This window comes from Oncorhynchus masou, chromosome 15 (genome assembly GCF_036934945.1).
Source record: "Oncorhynchus masou masou isolate Uvic2021 chromosome 15, UVic_Omas_1.1, whole genome shotgun sequence".
Taxonomy (NCBI): domain Eukaryota; kingdom Metazoa; phylum Chordata; class Actinopteri; order Salmoniformes; family Salmonidae; genus Oncorhynchus; species Oncorhynchus masou.
The window spans coordinates 37,160,257-37,181,770 of NC_088226.1; the positions used below are offsets into that span (position 1 = coordinate 37,160,257).

The 21,514-nt window shown below is 42.2% G+C and overlaps 1 protein-coding gene across 2 annotated transcripts; it reads left to right on the top strand.

Annotated features, from left to right (window-relative positions):
• The first annotated feature begins 1,016 nt into the window (after positions 1–1,016).
• LOC135556210 (terminal uridylyltransferase 4-like) lies at positions 1,017–21,394 on the top strand. Of its 2 annotated transcripts, none has more exons than XM_064989215.1 (29): positions 1,017–1,137; positions 2,487–3,059; positions 3,228–3,400; positions 5,743–5,859; positions 6,166–6,343; positions 7,808–7,896; positions 8,364–8,415; positions 8,798–8,867; positions 9,112–9,238; positions 9,543–9,662; positions 9,851–10,036; positions 10,402–10,576; positions 10,931–11,502; positions 11,779–11,929; positions 12,183–12,269; positions 12,400–12,503; positions 12,622–12,679; positions 12,817–12,920; positions 14,072–14,275; positions 14,444–14,521; positions 14,681–14,858; positions 14,949–14,996; positions 15,108–15,190; positions 15,447–15,583; positions 15,861–16,021; positions 16,354–16,451; positions 16,657–17,263; positions 17,609–17,785; positions 17,985–21,394. In XM_064989215.1, exons 2-29 carry the CDS (start codon positions 2,573–2,575, stop codon positions 18,071–18,073), a joined length of 4,710 nt encoding a protein of 1,569 aa, XP_064845287.1. In that variant the 5' UTR covers positions 1,017–1,137; positions 2,487–2,572; the 3' UTR covers positions 18,074–21,394. The 2 variants fall into 2 exon arrangements, with proteins under 2 accessions (XP_064845287.1, XP_064845288.1); XM_064989216.1 differs by having other exon boundaries at positions 15,447–15,562.
• The last annotated feature ends 120 nt before the right edge of the window (positions 21,395–21,514 follow it).

Genomic DNA, 21,514 nt, shown 5'->3' on the forward strand with positions numbered 1-21,514 from the left:
CTCGTGACTTCAAACGGATCCCCCAGGTAACACTGATCCAAACCCTGAGTAGGGTTTGGATCAGTGTTAGTAGGTGTGTCCAAATGTTTGACTGGTACTGTATGTTTCAGTAAGATTGGATTTTTAGCATTTATAGCGATGGTTATCAACTGTACTGCAGGGATGGAACGTAAGTGGCAGAGAAATTGAGGTTGTGGTGGCAGCTGCAGAGAGGTATTTGGGTATATGAGATTTTACCTCAGAAGAGTTACATGGTGTGTTAAGAGCCACACAAACAGCCACCACTAACATTGAGTGGATGCTGACAACACACTGACTCAACTCCAGCCACTTTAATAATGGGAATTGATGGGAAATTATGTAAACTATATCACTAGCCACTTTAAACAATGCTACCTAATATGATGTTTACATACCCTACATTATTCATCTCATATGTATACGTATATACTGTACTCTATATCATCTACTGCATCTTTATGTAATACATGTATCACTAGTCACTTTAACTATGCCACTTTGTTTACATACTCATCTCATATGTATATACTGTACTCGATACCATCTACTGTATCTTGCCTATGCTGCTCTGTACCATCCCTCATTCATATATCTTTATGTACATATTCTTTATCCCCTTACACTTGTGTGTATAAGACAGTAGTTTTGGAATTGTTAGTTAGATTACTTGTTGGTTATTACTGCATTGTCGGAACTAGAAGCACAAGCATTTCGCTACACTCGCATTAACATCTGCTAACCATGTGTATGTGACAAATATATATATTTATTTTGAGGTGGTGTCCCATCCTTTCAGGTTGTTGGCCTGAAGTAAGACTAAATATATTTAGATAGTGGAGTAGGGTGGTGTTTTATTTTTTGTGTGAGTGTAGTGTTAAATGGTAGGGTATTGTTTTTTTAAGCAAAGAATACTCCAGTCTAGTAGGTGGCGGTAAAGCAACATTTATTGGATGACAACCGCCATTAAACCTCATGGAAGAAGACAAAGTGTAGAGGGATTAACATGGCGTCTATGGTTGCTGTGTTGATCGGGGCCGTGGATGAGAAAAACAATATACTGAACAGGAAGATAAATACGGTCTAGGTCCATTTTCAGCTAAAAACCTGCATATTACAGTAAGGCATTAGATATTATTTGTGGACGTTTGACGATTTTGTCGTGCATCAGTTTTATAGAGTACCTAGCTAGTAAAACAATTGTCAATAGAAACGCTAAGCCGCCAGCGGAGATATGCCTAGTTTGCGAACTAGCTAGCCAGCCATTTATTAGCTACTTTGACTTATGTAGCTGTCGTTAGCAAAAACATTTGCTAGCTAGCTAGGAAGTCCGTGCGTGAGTTTGCGGATAAGTATTTGTCTCGAGACGTTTTTAATACATTTTATTTTGCTGCTTCTGCAGGGTGTCTCGCTGTGCGAGCAGGCCCTTTCGCGATGTGGTTTGGTTTCGTTTCTTAATAAACAAGTGCTTCAGCCATGGTTTTGTTCAGCTAGATGCTTTTAGCAACGCGGGTGTATTTACATACACGAGCGTTGCTCCGAATTGTATTGGGTTGCACAGAAAACTGTCCGCGGGAAGCCCGTAGTTAAATAAAATAAATAATAATTTCAACTTACTGTGCTGGTTGGACATTATGAAAACAACATTGAATTTGAAACAAAATATAAGTTATAGGAGTGTATTATAAGTGTAATGAAACAGCAGGGAGCAGGTCTCGAGCCCGAGATCCGGCGCGCTATCGACTGTGCAGCAAAAGCATGCGCAAGCGGCAGAGTCGATAGCGCGCCGGACCTCGGGTTCGAGACCTGCTCCCTGCTGTTTCATTACAGTATTATTAAACGGACTTTCCAAACGTGGGACTATTGTAGAACCACTTCCTCTCTGGTTACCTCATGTCAATATAAAAGTCCCCCACAAGTTTTTCCTGTTTCGTACATGTAATAGTGCAGGACTTTTATTTTGATATGAGGTTAGTATGTCTACAACAGACCCACGTTTTGGAAACTGTTTAATAATACATGTCTTTAACTAGATATTTTGTTAACTTCTGGCTTTTTGGGCTACCCAATACTATTGGAAGCAATGCTAGTGTATGTAAACGCAAAGCTTTGCTAAAAGCAGCTACTAACCAACTAGCGTTAACTACGCCCTTTGTTATATTGTAATAATGTGTCTTTGCAATGAACATTGCTAGTTATAATGTTACCTTTTTTCTGAACTGGTCCAACTAACCATATATTTTCCTAGCTTAGATGCACTCTTGTTTAATCAGGCCTTTGGGACTACATTGCAGCAAAGGTTTTGCCACTGTCTGTTGGCTACTTTCTCAGTTCCTCTTATCAATACCCAATTACTTCAATATATGATTTGATAGTATTACTATTTAGTATATAATAATAGTTTAGGCTATTGCTCTTCTAAGGTAAATGTAGGTAATGCCAACAATGAATGCATTTCATCTCTCCAGGTTTTCGTTGGACTAGCTGCCTCACTAGACCCTGATCATCCTCAATACAGAGTAGCAGTTAGAGTGGGAGAGGACAGGATCGAGGCATGGAGGAATCAAAAAGCCCATTAAAATCAGTCAAGCCCTCTCGCAATGAGGCAAAGGGAGCCAAAGCTTCATCCTCTGCCAGCTCCAGGCCCCTGAAAGAGGCTCCAGCACAGAGAGAGTGCCCCAAGCCTGCCACTGCCTGTCGGAGCAAGGAGAACATCACCACAGCCAGGGAAGACCATAAGGACCAAGGCAGTAACTGTGGGACAGGCACAGGCATAGCCTCTACTGCCAGCCCTCAGGGCCCAGGGAGAGGGAAGCCTCGTAGGCCAACTGGTAGGACCAACTCTGGGGAGAGGGGGAAGGTGAGACTTGAAGGCCAGCGGCAGCAGAGGGGTGATGCTAGGCCCTCGTTGGTTACAGGACGCAGCCCTGCTGGTGTAGGTGGAGACAGAGACACAGGAGCCACAGGTATGGTGGCCACTTCATCTGAAGAAGGCCTTACTTTACAGACCAAGACAAGTCCATTGAAGGAGAAGTCACCGGGTGAGTTATTCTATACTTTACATAACTATAGGTTCATGTTTGAGCCATTAGCCACTATAATATGTCTCTGTTAGAGACCTCTTGTTGTTGTTTTGCCATGGGAACTATTCTTGGTCAAAATATTTGTTTCCTACAGCTGTTTCATATGCTGCCTGTCTGTGTTTGCAGGTGAGAAGGCTGGTGCTGTGATGGGCACAGGGCAGCCTGCATTGGAGGTCACTGTGGTGGGGTCAGGGGTCAACGAGCGTGGTCAGGGTAGAAACATGACCTCTGAGCAGAAGCTGGGTCTCAGACAGGCTGAGGAGCGCCTCTACAGAGACTACATACACAGACTGGTCAAGGTGAGGAGAGAAAATAAGTTGCCTCAGTTTGTATCAGTCAACTGTTGTCTGTATGTATTGTCTGTATTAGTTACTGGAATTTATGTACACAATTGCACATTTTAAGGCAGCTTCAGTCTCAAGTTAGATCGGTCTGATGGTGCTGAGCGATTAACCAACATTTTGGTTATTTTTCATTTTTTAAGCAGCTATCTGACCCGCATCGGTTAACCTCTTTCAGCTAGGGGGCAATATTTTTCTGTTTTTAAAAATAGGCCCATATGCTAGAATATGCATATAATTGACAGATTAGGATAGAAAACACTCTAAAGTTTCCAAAACTGTGGATAGCTGGGTGTTCCCATGAGTTTTGCTTGCGTAACACAGTGGGGCAGCCATTGACTCTCCCTCTCCTACTGAAAAAGCGACAGTGCCGGTTGATATATTATCGATTATTTATTTTAAAAATAACCTGAGGATGGATTATAAAACACATGTTTCTGTGGACATTACGGATACTATTTGGAATTTTCGTCTGCGCTGTCGTGACCGCTCGAACCTGTGGATTTCTGAACATAACGCGCCAAACAAACTGAGTTATTTTGGACATAAAAAATCTTTATGGAACAAAATGAACATTTATTGTGTAACTGGGGGTCTCGTGAGTGAAAACATCCGAAGATCATCAAAGGTAAGCAATTAATTTTATTGCTTTTCTGATCTTCGTGACCAAGCTACTTTGATGCTAGGTGTTCATAATGTTTTGCTGAAGGGATGGGTAGCGTCAAGAAGTTAAGAACAAGTTTAACTTTAATGCAACCGCTGTGTCAGATTTCAAAAATGCTTTATGGCAAAAGCACAATATTGAATATTCTGAGAACAGCGTTCAGCCACAAAAACAAGCCATACAGTTACCCCCCAAATTGTGGAGTCAACAAAAGTTTGTTCACGCGTTTAGTTCACTATTCCAAAGGCACAATGCGCGAGCGCAAAATACAGACGAAAGGTCGTGTTCCATTACAGTTTGTAGAAACATGTCAAACGATGTTTACAACCAATCCTTAGGGTCTTTTTATAATACATCTTCAATAATATTCCAACTTGACAATCACATATTCATTACAGAGGAAAAAGAAGGAACGGCGCGCCCGTGTGACCGGCAGTAAACAACTGATTGGCCTCAGCCTCGTCCACTTGTTGAAACAGCACTTATTCGACACCCTTCCACAATAAAGCCTCAAACAACTTTCTAAAGACTGTTGACATCTGCTGGAAGCCCAGGGAAGTGCAATCTGACCCCATAGACATAGCATATTGGATAGGCAATCACTTAAATGAAACTACAAACCTCAGATTTCCCACTTCTTGGTTGGATTTGTCTCAGGTTTTTGCCTGCCATATGAGTTCTGTTATACTCACAGACATCATTCAAACAGTTTAAGAAACTTCAGAGGGTGTTCTATCCAATGCCACTAATAATATGCATATATTAGCATCTGGGATAGAGTAGCAGGCAGTTTACTCTGGGCACCTTATTCATCCAAGCTACTCAATACAATACTTGCCCCCCTGTCACCAAGAAGGTAAATTATTTGAATTCCATTTAGTTTTTTTCCTGTTAGCTCGATGTTCAGTTTCTGTAGAGATAAATCAGATTAAGCCAAACTGTGCAATATGGTAGGGAGTTGTAGTTTCCAACAGCCCAATATTTGACATAGTTTAGCAGAGAAAATTGGGTTATTAACTACAATGAGCATAATCCATTGCACGCCTGCTTACTTGTCTATGTGGAACAGACACAGAGACCTAGTTGACACAGAGAGAAAAGAACACGTGAGAGGGGTAGAAAGTAGTTGCTTTGCAAGGTGTACTTGAAAATGCATGATCTAAATGATTTTATATAGTTGGTAGCCTGTTCAGCAGTCATAAAAGTAGGCCGTATTTAGTTTGAAGAACTAATCAAATTGTGATTTTTGTCTGACAGCATAGGCAACAGCTCTATAGAGATTTGGAATAAATAATAGTTATCCAATTAAATATTTTATTAAAGTAATGCGAATAAATTATGGCTAAGGGATAAGCAGTAATGGTCAGTCACTACCATCATGGGGTTTCTATTTATTATTTTATTCTGTGTTGCAGTATTCAAACCACAATGCATAGTGCATTTAATGTTGAAGTCTTATAAACTTGTAATTGGTTAATTAGAATTATCACCAGGTAAAACTGTTTCAATGCTAATAGTCAACAGCTCAAGACGTAGAGTTAAGATTTCCATGTCTACAGGGCAGAGGGGTGGGGCACTATCATGTCATCATCTCTTACATGTGATTGGTTTCACTGCTCTATCTCCGCCTCTACAGCCGTCTCCTGAATACCCTAACTTCCAGTATCTATGCAAGCTGTGTTCTGTACACATTGAGAACATACAGGGGGCACACAAACACATCAAGGAGAAAAGACACAAGAAGAACATCATGGTGAGAGGAAAAAGCTACTTGTATTTAATTTGTCATAATTATCATGTTCTCCAATGACAACTGATGTGTTTTGTAACTTAGAAGGGAAACCGAGGCTGTTATTTCCATTTTTATGACATTTTAGAAGTGGAAATGTTTACTTGAGGTGGAGCTTATTGATGTGTGTGTCTGTTTATTTTTCCTCTAATTTTCCTTCCTCTGTATTCCCCCCCCCCCCAGCATTCTCCCTAGTCAATGAGACCGGGCCATTAGAGATTTGGATTCACCATGCCTTTGTCCCTCTCCCCTGTGCTGTAACTGTTTTAGGATAAGCAGGAAGAGAATGAGCTGCGGGCGCTGCCTGCCCCCTTCCCAGCCCAGCTCAGAGCCGTTGACGCAGCCGTACTCCGGGCGGCCAACCAACACGGCATCTCAGACCAGGACTTCCTGGTGCGACAGGAAGTGGTCGACAGGATGGAGGAGATCATCAGGCAGCACCTCTCAGGTAACTAACTCTTCCTTTCCTTCTGTCTCCTCCCTGTCATCTAGGCCTGGGTGAAAGCTGTGCAACCGCAGCTGGTATTTCTCTTGAATGTGCGTGTCCAATAATGTCCACTTCACGTTCATGCTGTGACAGTGTTTTCCCCTTACTGACACAATGACATGCAGATCATTATGCATTGATATTAGGGCTGGGCGATATGGCCGAAAACTCATCATTTTTAATTTATTTTTTACATTTATGGGTGGTTCACGATATCTATCAACAAACAAAATATTCTCTCTAAAGAAGCTTTTTTCTGTACAATTTAAAGGTCAAATACACTGAATTTATACCTAGGCTGAATTATATGCTTTCCACAACCATAAGACCCACTAATAATTTAAATATTTTATCAAAATACTTGTACCTGCTTTTTTGTTGTTGTTGCAATAATCACTGATCTGACTTTCAGATCTGTCTATAAAAATGCCCTTTTTGTTACACATTTATACAGAACCATGCACAATGCACATTCACTAATAATGTAACAGGCATAAAATAAACACTCGACTCATGAACAATCTTTCAGGCACAATCCCAGGTGCTGGTGAGTAGCCAGCTAATATTTATATTTCAAGTTTAGTCAATTTAGATCATGGTATAATTTCACAAGCTCTGAAAGGAAAAGCAGTTCAATTGTTATGAGCACAACCGTCCATCTCCTACTGTTTGAACATCATGCTAGTCTTTCCACTTTATTCAGATGTTGAAATCAAGTTGGCTACCTTATTTCTCAGAATGAGAATGAGTTGCCAATTCCTTATATAAATAGTTTTATGTTTATTGCACAAGTTTATAAGCCTAAACAGCTAGTATTTTATTTATTTATTTCTTTACCAAAACAGATAGTATAACAATCATTATTTGACAAAAATGCTGCTAGCGATACGTGGTACGGTAATGTGCATGCGACAAATTGAGCATTAATTCTTCAGAATGATTGTTCATTGGTACATCCATTTTAGTAGTGTCTGTTGTCCTCAATTCGAGGAGTTGAAGCATACATAGGGTATGGTTAGAAAGGCTAACTTCTCCTCTATTACAGTAAAATAATGTCTCTCTTGGTTTCGGTGTCCATATGCCTGATTCTGTTGGACCAAACCAATGCAGTATTAAATGATACACGGAACAGTAAGGTTCAATCCAATGTGTTGTATTGAGTAGAAGTGTGAATATCGGTGACTGGATTTTGTGTAGCAAATCCGCAAAACATTTTGAAAAAGGGAACAGGCGTCTGTCTGGTGAACGGCGCGAACAGGACGCTAAGGCCACTGACATTTTTCCTAGTGGTATCGCGATACTTGTCCTGCTATCATATGATGAGTGAAATGTTGGTATCGTGACAACACTAGTAGGGAGATAATATGATCTGAATTATGTATAATGCTGTTTAATGTATGGCTTTTGGTGTTGTTTCTTATCCAGTTTGCTCCCTTCGGCTCTACGGCTCCTGTCTCACCCGATTTGCCTTCAAGACAAGTGACATTAACATTGACGTCACCTACCCCTCCACTGTAAGTCTTTGTTGTGTTCTCACCTAACCACTAATGCAAGTTATATAAATGTTAAGTGGGTGCACATCGAATTGTTGTTAGTGTTAAGACGTATCTTTGGAGTTAACAGTTACATCAGTGGTAATCAATACAGGCAAACAAGGGAAGGAGGCTATTCAAAACTATTGGGACACAGCCTTGGTTTGCATCATCACCTCAATGTCAGTCTGTATCAGATGATCAGCGATTGCTCTTCAACATGATTGTCTTGGATAGGATTTAACTTATTTGGGTAGTGCTTATTAGTTAAGAGGATCCAAGTACCTGTGAATAATAGGACACTGTAAAACAAAACACATTTAACAGTGCGGACCGAACCGAGTTCACCAAATTGACACCTCCTAATGAATGCATTTGATTGAATTTGATATGATCAACTTTGATGCCGACCCTGACTAACAAATGTCATGCTGTTGCTGTCTCTCCAGATGACCCAACCAGATGTGCTGATACTAGTACTGGAAATCCTGAAGAACAGCAGTGAGTGTTGAACAGCCCTGCATGAATAAACACTGTCAGTGTAGAGAGCGACTGTAGATTCAGCACAAGGAGGATTGTGTTGTGGCACCAGACAGAGTCAGTGAGCTCTTTGTTCCAGCCCACAGGCCAGAGCAGGGAAGAGTAGAGCTGTACTGAGTTCTGTGTTAGACTGGAGAGTCCATATTAACCTCCTTGAATGAAGAATGTTGTTATGAAATGAGAACATTTATAGAAAACCTGATAACTAATGCACGTGAGTTTTAATACAACACCTCTTTTTTTCAGAAGTTACAGTATGTCAATTGGGGAGCCAGCCTAGGAGATAATGTTGTTGTCTTTGAGTTTGGGAGCAGTCAAAGAATGTTCACCTTTCTCTTTACAGCTGAATATTCTGAGGTGGAGTCTGACTTTCACGCCAAAGTTCCGGTAGTGTTTTGCAGAGATGTCAACAGGTCAGTGGAATGTCAACTCTACTGCTTTCTATTAGCTCTACTTTTATCTATTTACAACATACTACTGTTTGAAATATCCTCTGAGTTGCTGGATGGTTTTCATTCCTGGGCACATTATAGCAATACATTTTGCAACAGAAAACAAAAATGAGTTTTTTTTCAGGTAGCCCCTCTCTGTTTCAGTCAGTTTTCTTCCGTTTGGTGCATGATGAATACAACCCTGATGAGTTTGTTGTCTCCACAGTAGGTTGTTGTGCACGGTGAGTGCAGGTAATGACGTAGCCTGCCTCACCACCAACCACCTGGCTGCCCTGGCTAGACTGGAACCCAGACTGGTGCCTCTGGTCCTGGCCTTCCGCCTCTGGGCTAAGGTAAGGCTGGCCTTGGGGACATTCTCTTTAATGGATAGTATGCCATCATATGATGTAAATGGTATCTATCTAGTGCTTTTGATGATTACACTTTTTCAATGTTCAGGCCTTTGCTGACTAAACCTAAACCTCTTCATGTCAACAGTTCTTAAAGTTTACTATATTTGTCTGTGGGTTTCATTGTAATGAGTCAATGATATGATGGCTCGACATACTTTTGCATACTGTAGCTTTAGTTGTTTTGATGACACCAACATCCCCTGACCAGAGACAATTATATATTTGGTTGTTTCTGTTCCTCTAGTTGTGCCACATTGACTGCCAGGCGGAAGGGGGTATCCCCTCCTACTCCTTCTCTCTCATGGTCATCTTCTTCCTCCAGCAACGCAGGGAGCCCATCCTCCCTGTCTACTTCGGCTACTGGGTAGGTGACACCACAGACATATAATAACTAGAGTGGACATTGTTCTCTTTGTCACGCATTTGATCATTTTAATAGAACTGGTCACCATTATGACAGGCACATTTGAAGGTAATAAATTACTTTCAAGTCATAACATGTCGCTGGCTTTTCTGTTGTTGATAGCTAAGCTATGTTGTGTTCTGTTTCAGATTGAAGGCTTTGACGTGAAGCATGTGGACGAGTATCATCTGACGGGGATAGAGATGGATATATTTGTAGGGTGGGAGCACAGATCCCCCAGTACGGAGGGACGGGGGGACGGCAGGGGGGAAGGACGGAAGGCCAAGTCTGAGCAAAAGAAACCTGATGTGAAGAACCGGCATGTAGCGGGAAAGGTGAGTAGTCCGGGAGGGGAGGGATATAGTTCCAAAAGGAGGGCTCTGCAAACAGCACACTCACACTATGGTCGTGTTCTGAATTTCTTCACTTTTCCCAAAAAGTGTACACTTGCTCACTCTCGCCTTTATGGATTTATTAGATTGTTTTGCATAAGCTAGCTCGAGAGAAATCTGACACCAGTCTATTGGTAACACTTAATGACAACTTTCATAAGTACACAGTCCATGAAGGGAAGTGAACTAGGAGAGAAAGTGACCGTTACTATGGCTTTCAAGAATCAGAATGTTTTTTTTTTTAATGGAGCTTCCTGAACTAAGCCTATGTCACTGACATAGTGTATTTCCCACTCTGTCCCTCCCAGACGCGTCTATCCCTGGACCTGGGTAAGGGTGTTTCCCTGGGCCAGCTGTGGCTGGAGCTGCTGAGGTTCTACACGCTGGAGTTTGCCCTGGAGGAACACATCATCAGTATCCGCCTCAAAGAACTTCTCTCGAGAGAGATGAAGAACTGGCCCCGACGCAGGCTGGCAATCGAGGGTAAGTGACAGAGAGGGGGAGGGGAGAGACCGCTGAATGGGGGTGTATTCGGAGAGGTGAAACGATAGAAACGTACTGAATAGAGCTGACATGTCATTGTATTCTACATGACAGACAATCAGGTTTGTTTTACACAATACATTTTTATGTGTGACTAGCTTTCCTCCTTTGTTACCTATTTTGCCATTACTATTTGTTTCCCTCAATGAGCCTGCTGAAGTACCAGGGGTTAATAGGTTGGGGTTGGAAAGGTCAGAAGGACCTCTTATTTTTTATTTTTAGATTTCTCAGTGAGTTTCTACACCCCACTACCACCTTTTTCAAGTTGTCATCCTCCATTTCCTCTTCTCTCAGATCCGTTTGCCCTGAAGAGGAACGTCGCACGCAGCCTCAACAGTCAAATGGTCTTTGAGTACATCCAGGAGCGCTTCCGCACCGCCTACAAATACTTTGCCTGCCCGCAGAGCAAGGACCGAAACACCGTGGAGCAGCAGAGAGGCAAGAATACAACCAAACATGGGGGCATGAAGCAGGAGGAAGGCGAAAGAAAGGGTGGAGAAGATGCGTCTGAGAAGAGTGGAGGTGGACAGGGCGATGGGAATGAAGGGAAAAGTCAGAGCTCTGAGACGGGTCAGAAGGAGGATGGTGAGAGTGATGAAGAGGAACGGGCTGAGCGGACTCCGGAGAAGGAGGAGAGGGCATTGAATGGCGGGATTATGGACTTGGTCCTTAGTGCGGGGGGGACTTCTACGGATGGGGCTGTAGCGGAGCCTGGCACCACTCTGGAGCCTTCCTCTGCCTCAACCCATAACGGCCTACTGGATCGGGATGAAGAGGAGGAAAACCATGTGTCAGAGAAGCAGGGACACATTGCACCAGAGGACCTGCACTATATCTTTGACAGAATGATCTTCACTGGCGGAAAGGTAACACCTTACTCATCAAACTTGTTTTCCAATGGGCAAAGTAAATTTTATAACTGATTTGACAGCACATTTTGTATATCTTTATGTATGTTCCAGAACTCCTTTGCCATAATTGTAATAGTTTGACTCATGGATTTGGCTGGAAGTTTATGAGAAAGCAGGTCTTTACCATAGTTTTCAGGTGTTATCTTAATGAGTTTCTGGTCATTTGGATGTTCACAGGTTCTGCTTTCCAACAGGTCAATCCTCTTTATTATTTGATTATCCCCCCTGCAGCCTCCTACAGTCGTGTGCAGCACATGTAAGAGAGATGGCCATCTGAAGGACGAGTGTCCTGAGGACTTCAAGAAGATCGAGCTCAAACCGCTGCCCCCCATGACCGACCGCTTCAGAGACATCCTGGATGGCCTTTGTAGACTCTGCTACCGTAAGTCATCTGCTGTTCATCATCCTTGTGCCATCTTGCAAGGAGTTTGAGTGATTTTTTTTTTTTTTTTTGTCCAGATTTTGTCCCAGCATATCTTCTATATTATGGAGCGAAGACAGGTGTCTTTAACCATACACTGTTAAAAACAATATATATATATACTTAAATAACACACACGGAAATACTCAAGCATGCTAAATATCATTTTTATTTTCCTGTTTGTTTTTTTGTTAAATGTCTGTTGTGTTTGTAGATGAGCTGTCCCCTTCCCCTGGAGAGCAGCAGAAGAGAGAGCAGATCCTGGGTAGTCTGGAGAGGTTCATACAAAAGGAGTACAATGGTACGTACAGATAACAACTGAGTTGCATATGTAACGGCTGAGAACAGCAGTGTAAAGGAATACGGAGCTTCCTACACAGTGTTACCACTTCAGTGTGGTACTATAAAACATCTATGATATCATTCTACAGACAATGCCCAGCTGTGTTTGTTTGGCTCCTCGAAGAACGGCTTTGGTTTCCGAGACAGCGACCTGGACATCTGTATGACCCTGGAGGGCCATGATACAGCAGAGGTACATTAACTCACTGGACCGGCACCCATTTTGACATTTTAAACTAAGCCTTCAGTTCTTGTCTGATCTCATCTCTCTAGTCATTTTGAGATGTAAATATGTCTACCTCTACCAACAGAAGTTGAACTGCAAAGAGATCATTGAAGGCCTAGCCAAGGTGCTAAAGAAACACACAGGTAAGAGGCCAGTTCGTCCACAGCACATTACATTGACTCCTTTCAGAATGCAAGGTTTGACTGCTTGCTATGAGTTCAGAGTAGACAGTCATATTTTGTGACTTGGTGATTGATTAACCTGTGTTTTCCCATATCAGGTCTGAGGAACATCCTGCCTATCACAACAGCCAAAGTGCCTATTGTGAAGTTTGAACACAGACAGAGCGGACTGGAGGCAGACATAAGCCTCTACAACACTCTGGTGAGTAAACAGACTGGTAAGCGTCAGTCACTGGTTAACAGGTCCTTTTGTAACTCAAGCGAAGTTGCTATTATCGACATAATTGCTTACTAGCTTAAAAGGTCTTATGGGCGGGTGGGACAGTAGTGTCCCGCCTGGCCAACATCCGGTGAAATTGCAGTGCGCGAAATTCCAAAATACCAAATTCAAATATTTAACATTCTTGAAAATATATGTGTTATACATCAAAATTAAGCTTAATTTATTGTTAATCCAGCCGCTGTGTCAAATTTCAAAAAGGCTTTACAGTGAAAGCAAACCATGTGGTTATCTGAGGACAGCGCCCCGCATACAAACACATGAAAGTAATATTTCAACCAGGCAGTTGCGCCACAAAAGTAAGAAATAGGGATATAATAAATGCCTTTCCTTTGAAGATCTTCTTCTGTTGCCACTCCAAAATGTCCCAGAAACATCACAAATGGTCCTTTTTTTCCGATAATGTCCTTCTTTATGTCCCAAAAATGTCAATTTATTTGTCGAGTTTGATTCAGAAATACACCGGTTTCAACTCGCCCACAAAGTATCTAATAAGTTACCTATGAACTTTGTCCAAACATTTCAAACAATGTTCCTAATCCAACCTCAGGTACCCTAAAATGTAAATAATCGATTAATAGCGGATAAAAACAACGTGAAGCGCACTCCAGTTCACGCGCATCAAAACAGTAGAGTCCACCTGGAGTGACACTTACAATGAATAGCACTACTTCTTCATTTCTCAAAAAAAAACATTGAACAATTTCTAAAGACTGTTGACATCTAGTGGAAGCCATAGGAACTGCAACCAGGTTCCTAATAAGGGTATCCCATAGAAAACTATTGGAAAATCCTATGACCTCAATTTTTTTTCCTGGATGGTTTGTCCTTGGGGTTTCCATATCAGTTCTGTTTTATTCACAGACATTATTTTAACAGTTTTAGAAACTTTAGAATGTTTTCTATCCAAATTTACCAATTATATGCATATCCTAGCTTCTGGGCCTGAGTAACAAGCAGTTTACTTTGGGCACCCTTTTCATCTAGAGGTGAAAATACTGCCCCCTACCCAAGAGGTTAAGCAATTAAATGCATGCATCTGTATGGATTCATTGGCATCAGTCCTCTTCCAGGCTCAACACAACACCAGAATGCTGGCTACCTACGCTGCCCTAGACCCTCGTGTGCAGTTCCTGGGATACACCATGAAGGTGTTTGCGAAGCGCTGTGACATAGGTGACGCGTCCAGAGGAAGTCTGTCATCCTATGCCTACATCCTCATGGTGCTCTACTTCCTGCAGCAGAGACAGCCCCCTGTCATCCCTGTTCTCCAAGAGGTACTGTTCACTTACCCTCTGTTAACCCTTTTTACAACCCCAAAGTGGTTACTGTTATAGCTTGTCTGTATGGACGTAGCCCACACCAACAGAACATGCTGAAAGACTTTTGTAAAGGCATTTATAAAAAACTTAAGGAAATAATGCAATGTTGATCTTTTTTCTTAGGTCTTTGATGGACAATCTGTACCGCAGAGGATGGTGGATGGTTGGAATGCCTTCTTCTTTGATGACATTGAGGAACTAGTGAGTTGTTTGGTCATCAACACTACTGAATGGAACATCCTACATGCCTGCTTTTCCTACATGATGTTTTTGTTGTTGCTTACTAGTCATTGTAGTCAAAAGCGTTCTCTAAAAGTTCTGAATATAATAAAGCTCACTATCTGTTGACGTCCCCCGTAGCGTCAGCGTCTGCCAGAGCTTCCGCAGAACCGTGAGACTGTGGGTGAGCTGTGGCTGGGCCTGCTCAGGTTCTACACGGAAGAGTTTGACTTTAAGGAGCTCGTCATCAGCATCCGCCAGAGGAAACGACTCACCACCTTCGAGAAGCAGTGGACCTCCAAGTGCATCGCCATCGAAGGTAGTGAAAACTATCCTTCTCAGTCACATGGCTGTGATGATGAAAGGACCATTTTGATCACTGGTGACTGACTTTTTTTGTTTTCCTTAGATCCCTTCGACTTGAATCACAATCTTGGTGCTGGAGTTTCTCGCAAAAGTAAGTGAACTATGTCTCCTAAAGTAGTCCTTAGGAGGCCAATTCTGTGTTGTCTCTAGTATTTCAGTGATCATTGTCCCTAACACACACCCCCTCTCTCTCTCTCCTCAGTGACTAACTTCATCATGAAGGCCTTTATCAACGGCAGGAAGCTGTTTGGTACTCCTTTCTACCCCCAGCCTGGCATAGAGGCGGTATGACACACATTAGATATAGGACTGTATTAACAGAGTGTTAGAGTATGAGTGCTGGTATAGGTTCATTTTTGCCTTTTTAAATGACAATGAGTAAGAATGGGACCTGATCCAAGATCGGCACTCTGAAACACATTGTAAGTATGGGCATTGTTGCCTTGACACCGAGTTGCATTTATGAACACATATCAAATGGTTCCATTTGTCTAAGTAAAGTCTGTTCTCATGTCTAACAATGTTTTCTTCTGTGGTACAGAACTACTTCTTTGACTCCAAGGTGCTCACGGACGGGGAACTTGCACCTAATGACAGGTGCTGTCGGATCTGTGGCAAGATCGGTCATTACATGAAGGACTGCCCCAAAAGACGCAGGTACACAGGGAGAGAACATCAGTGAGTTTTTTTTTGGAACGTGTGTGTGTATGTGTGTGTGTGCAGACCTGGGTTCAAATACTATTTAAAACATGTTCAATACTTTGAACATTTGCTTTAGCATGCTTGCAGTGCCAGGTGTCACCGGTTTGTACTTTTATCTGTTGGTTCTATTGCAACAGGCATAGTATATATTATTTGAACCTGTGCTGGGTGGTGTTTCCATGTTTGATTGAACTAATCCTCCGTTTCTGTGCATGTGTGTGTGTGTGTGTGTGTGTGTCATTTGTCCAAAAAGGGGGATGAAGAAGAAGGAGAACGAAAAAGAGGAGGATGTCAAGGATGTAGACGATCATGAGCCACGGGAGCGTCGCTGTTTCCAGTGTGGTGAAATTGGTCATGTACGGCGGGACTGCCCAGAGCACCGCCACCTTAGACAGAAAGCTGCAGGGGGACCAGGTACACACACACCTCAATGTCCTTTTATTTGCACTACTTTTTAATGGGTACAGGTGACGTAATGTATATTAACTGATACCAAAGAAAATACTGTACCAAGTTTGACTATGATTGTTTTTAGAAGCTCAACTTTATTTGAGTGGTCCACAATGTTTTATTTATTTATTTATTATCTGAGCTAGTGGATCACAGCAAGAGTATTTACCAGCTATGTATACAGTAACTAATTCATGATTGAAGACCTGTATTTTCTCATTACTAGTACTGCCCAGCACAGGGCAGCAGTGGGACAGAGTGATGTATGTGGTGGTTGGTTTCTCTGTTTCCTCCAGTTTCCCACATAGTGCGAGCCATGGTAAGCTCCCAGTCCATCCCCATCCCCCAACCTCCCCAGGACCTCCCTGGACGCACCAGACAACCTTCCGAATGTGTGAGTACAACAGGGAATTGTCTCTCTCTCCCTTAGTCACCCTAACCATGTTCAAATGTAATGCATTGAGTACTGTTGCAGCTAGCTTCTTTATCTATCAATACATGTATGTATGTATGTATGATACATTTATTTATTTATTTTTTCTGTCTTTCCCACGACCTCCTGCTGTCTCCAACTCTGCTCTCTCGATCTCTCTGTCCAGTCTGATTCCCGCCAGACTCCGCCCTATTCCCCTCAGCCCACCCTGTTCTCCCAGGGTTCGAGCCAATCCTCCAGCTCCCCCCAGCCCTCCTCTTCCAAGACCTCCACCTCCGCTGGAGGGGTACCCCACAAGCAGCCCCAACATCCCCAGGTTCCCCTCTCTCTCTTTAGCTTCCCTCCCACCCACACAAGCCAGTACCACCACCCTGGAGCTCTCACTGCTCTGGGGCTACTGCCGTCCCACCACAACCAGCACCAATCACACCTGTCCCAGGGACACCAGGCCCATCACCAACCTCACCACCCCTCCACCTCCTGGCCCATCCACGGCCCCGTCCTCCAGACCTCCAGTGGCCCCGAAGGGCCCTCCCCGCCCGGCCTAAAATTCCCCTTACGCCAGGCCCCCGGGCAAGGGAATGGGAACACAGGCCCAGGGGGGTCTCCGGTGGGTGGCAGCCCCATGAACCTCAATGACCCCAGCATCATCTTCGCCCAGCCGGCGGGGAGGCCCATGGGCTTGGGAGGAGGGCCGGGACTGGATGGGCACTGGCACAACCACCTGGCACAGCAAGGGGCACTGGTGGCTAATGGCACTGTGGGCAAGTCAGGTACACACTGGGTGGCACTGTCTGTCTGTGTTAGGTCTGACTGTCTGTGCCAGTCTGTCCACAGCTTTGTTTATTTGTCTGACTGTGGTCAGATTCTGTCCTTGTTCCGGGAGTCTTTAGCAGTAACTGTCTGTTTCCCTGTTAACGGTGCTGATTGTGTGGTCAGGTAAAAGACACCAGTGGTTTTGGCTACACTTAATTTACTGTTCACAAAAAACTGGTGCTAGGACAGAAGGATATTATCAAATTATTGTAGTTGGCTTAGTTTGATTGTTTTAAATTCCAAGGATGTTTTGCTGTACCGAATTTGAAGACTTCTCCATTCCTCCCTCCCTCCCCCCGCAGATCCGGGCTACCAGACCCAGTTTGGGGGGGTGAGTCAGCAGGGCTCTAGGAATTGGGAGCACAGCAACGCAGCCCACTACTCCCAGTCCCCGTCCTGGCCCTACCGCATGCCACAGAAATTCATCCAGCAGGGCAACGGGTGCTACCCACAACCCGGCAAGCCTGTCATGTCCCAAAGTAAGAGGCATAGAAAGCGAGAGGAGACAGGGAGAGCGAGAGACGGACACATGGTCAAGAGATGTACTGCTAGGATGCCACCTCTCATTTAGTATACTTTTTTACTAAATGTAATCTAAATAATTTACCCCTTCAATCTTAGAAAAATGCCCCTACAGCAGTTAACTTTACTTCCTTGTTTGTCTTGACTCCGCCCCAGGTTCTGTGGTGCACCCCAGTCAGCATTTCCCGCTCCTCCCCCACGGACGACGACATGTCAACCTCAATTATATCCAACAGAAGAAATGAACTTTGAATTCTAAACTCTGCTCCCATAGCATATCCATTCAATTAGGTTTTATGGTCCTTCACCCTGACAAAACAAAAACGATATAATTGAAAATTTGCATCATTTGGTCACACTACTTTTTAAATGAATTTGATCATTTTTGTAAATTTTTTACATTTTTCCTTTGGTCTACTTACATTGATTTGTGATACAAATGTCATATTTTAATACCCCCATTTTTGAAGGGGTCCAAAAATTGTTTATTTTATTGTGTAAAGGAAGTAGGTAAAATATTAGCTGTACTCATACTTTGCTTGCTTAAGGATAAAAGCTTAAAAAAAAATATATATATATATATATATATAATGCCCACCCCTATCAGATAGTTAGAGTGCCTTTAGAAAGTATTCATACACCCTGACTTATTCCACAATGACAGCCTGAATTGAAAATGGATTCAATTGTTACAATTCACTCTGTGAATTACACAATACCCCATAATGACAAAGTGAAAACATGTTTGTAGAAATATTTTGCACATTTTATAGGAAATGAAATGCATGCATTGAATTTACATAAGTATTCACACCCCTGACTCAGTACTTTGTAGAAGCACCTTTGGCAGTGATGACAGCTTAGTCTTTCTGGGTATGTTTGTAAGAGCTTTCCACACCTGGATTGTGTAACATTTGCCCATTGTTGTTAAAAAAATCCTCCAAGCTCTGTCAAATTGCTAGACAACCATTTTCAGGTCTTGCCATAGATTTATGTCAAAACTGTAACTCGGCCACTCAAACATTCACTGTCGTCTTGGTAAGCAACAGTGTAGATTTGGCCTTATGTTTTAGATTATTGTCCTGCTGAAAGGTGAATTCATCTCCCAGTGTCTGGTGGAAAGCAGACTGAACTAGGTTTTCCGCTAGGATTTTGCCTCTGCTTAGTCATCAACACTAAGAAACAGAACGGAACTATCTGAAAAACTCCCCAGTCCTTAACGATTACAAACATACCCATAACACGATGCTGCCACCACTATACTTGAACATTTGGAGAGTGGTACTCAGTAATGTGTTGTATTGGATTTGCCCCAAACATAACACTTTTTTTCAGGACTTTGTTGCAAACAGGATGCACGTTTCGGAATAATTTAATTTTGCACAGGCTTCCTTCTTTACATTCTGTCAATTTAGGTTAGTATTGTGGAGTAACTACAATGTTGTTGATTTATCCTCAGTTTTCTCCCACTACATCCATTAAATTCTGAAACTGTTTTAAAGTCACCATTGACCTCATGTTAAAATCCCTGAGCGGTTTCCTTCCTCTCCGGAGTTAGGAAAGACGCCTGTATTTTTGTAGTGACTGGGTGTATTAATACACCATCTAAAGTGTAATTAATAACGTTGCCTTGCTCAAAGGGATATCCAATGTTTTTTTATTACTTTTACCCATCTACCAAAAGGTGCCCTACTTTGCGAGGCGTTGGTAAACCTTCCTGGTCTTTGTTTGAAATTCACTGCTCGACTGAGACAATTATCTGTAAGGTATGTGTGGGGGTACAGAGATGAGGTAGTCATTCAAAAATCATGTTAAACACTATTGCACACCTAGTGAATCCATGCAATTTATTATGTGAATTATTAAGCAGATGTTTACTCCTAAATGTATTTAGGCTTGCCAAAACATAAGGGATTGAATACTTATTGACTCAAGATATTTCAGCTTTTCATTTTTTATTATTTAAAAATTTCTACAAACATAATTCCACTTTGGAATTATGGGGTATTGTGTGTGTGTGTAGGCCAGTGACCAAAAAAATCTCAATTTTAAATGTAGGTTGTAACAACAAAATGTGGAAAAAGTCTAGGGGTGTGAATTATTAAGGCACTGTATGTAGTGCCAAAAATACCTATAGTAAGTGGCAACATTTTAAAATGAATAACAAAGTCCCCCAAAAATAATTTAAACACAAACACTTTGTTTTTGGTGACTATTTGTTGACTGCAGACAATTTTGGCCAGTTTCCCAGACAGATTAAACTTAATCCAGGCTGTATCTCAACCGGCCGTGATTGTGTGCACAATTGTCCCAGCGTCGTCTGGGTTTGGCCGGTGTAGGCCGTCATTGTAAATAAGAATTCGTTCTTAACTGACTTGCCTAGTTAAATAAAGGTTAAGTCGTTTTTTTTAAAATCCTGGACTAAAATTATTTTTAATAGAGATTCTTAATCTGTCCTGGAAACCACTGCCTTGTTTTTTTGTTAAATAGCCGATTGGGACAGCAAATTGTTGTCGCTCTACGTACAATGCAGTACAGTATGTTTTTCACGATCAGATTCGATAATGATTTACATAACTGCAGCTGCTATACTAGAACATGGATTTAATCAGCAGGACACTGGTATTGGCATGTATTGCATACAATGTCACTGTAGTATTATTGATTCATACATTTGTTGATTCTAAAGTTACAGATTTCAGTTGTTACATAATGGTAGTGGTTGTCACCCAAGTTAACATTTTCCTAGAAATGCCTCTGAGGAATGTTTTTCTCTCAAATCAATGGAAGAAGCTGTCACAGCAGTCCACTTTGCATTGGGTTTGGGCTCTCCCACCTTTGCCTAGCCCATAAGCCTTTATGTTGGATGGACAATGTGAAATGCAGTAGCAGTAATGTATACAGTCTGGTAGAACTTTTCCTGTTAGTCTCAGGTAAACCAGAACAGTAGGGGACAGAGGTAGGAAAGGAAGGATGCAAGTAAGAATGTATGCTTATGAATAGGTGGACTGAATAAGTGCTCATGATAACTACTAAAAGTCTAGTTATTGCAATTTCAAAACAATAATACACACAGGCATGAAGGTTGTAAGGCTGGAGTGTGGGCCCAACCTTGCTGTTTGGTCTGGTCTTCTATGAGGTGTACAGGTAGGCAACCTCTCCACTGGCCGGTCCCTACACCCTGGCTTCTGGTGGGGAACATGCTACTGAACAAACCTGCACCAACATTTGCTGAAGCAGTGGTGTGAAGTAACTAAGTAAAAATGCTTTGAAGTACGACTTTAGTAGTTTTTTGGGGGTATCTGTACTTTACTATTTGTATTTTTAACAACTTATTCTACTACATCCGTAAAGAAAACAGACTTTTTACCCCCATTTTCCCCGACACACAAAAGCTAATGCTTTGGAAGGACAGCAATATTGTCCAATTCACACACCTTGTCAATATAATGAGATGTCATGCCTCTGATCTGGTGGACTCACTAAACACAAATACTGTTTGTACATGATGTTTGAATAATGGAGTATGCCCTGGCTGTCTGTAAATAAATACAATTTAAAAAATGGTGCTGCCTCGTTTGCTTAATATAAGGAATTTGATATGGCAATCTAGTATTTTTATCCATAACTGACTGTTACTCAAAAGTAACAGTATCTGGTGTGGCTAGCAGATGCATTAAGTACTG

Coding starts and splice junctions, on each gene's coding strand:
- LOC135556210 (XM_064989215.1), top strand. CDS start 2,573: ATGGAGGAATCAAAAAGCCCATTAAAATCAGTCAAGCCCTCTCGCAAT. Junction 15,191..15,446: donor CCCAGCCTGGCATAGAGGCG/GTATGACACACA, acceptor TCTGTGGTACAG/AACTACTTCTTTGACTCCAA. Junction 16,452..16,656: donor CCAGACAACCTTCCGAATGT/GTGAGTACAACA, acceptor CTCTCTGTCCAG/TCTGATTCCCGCCAGACTCC.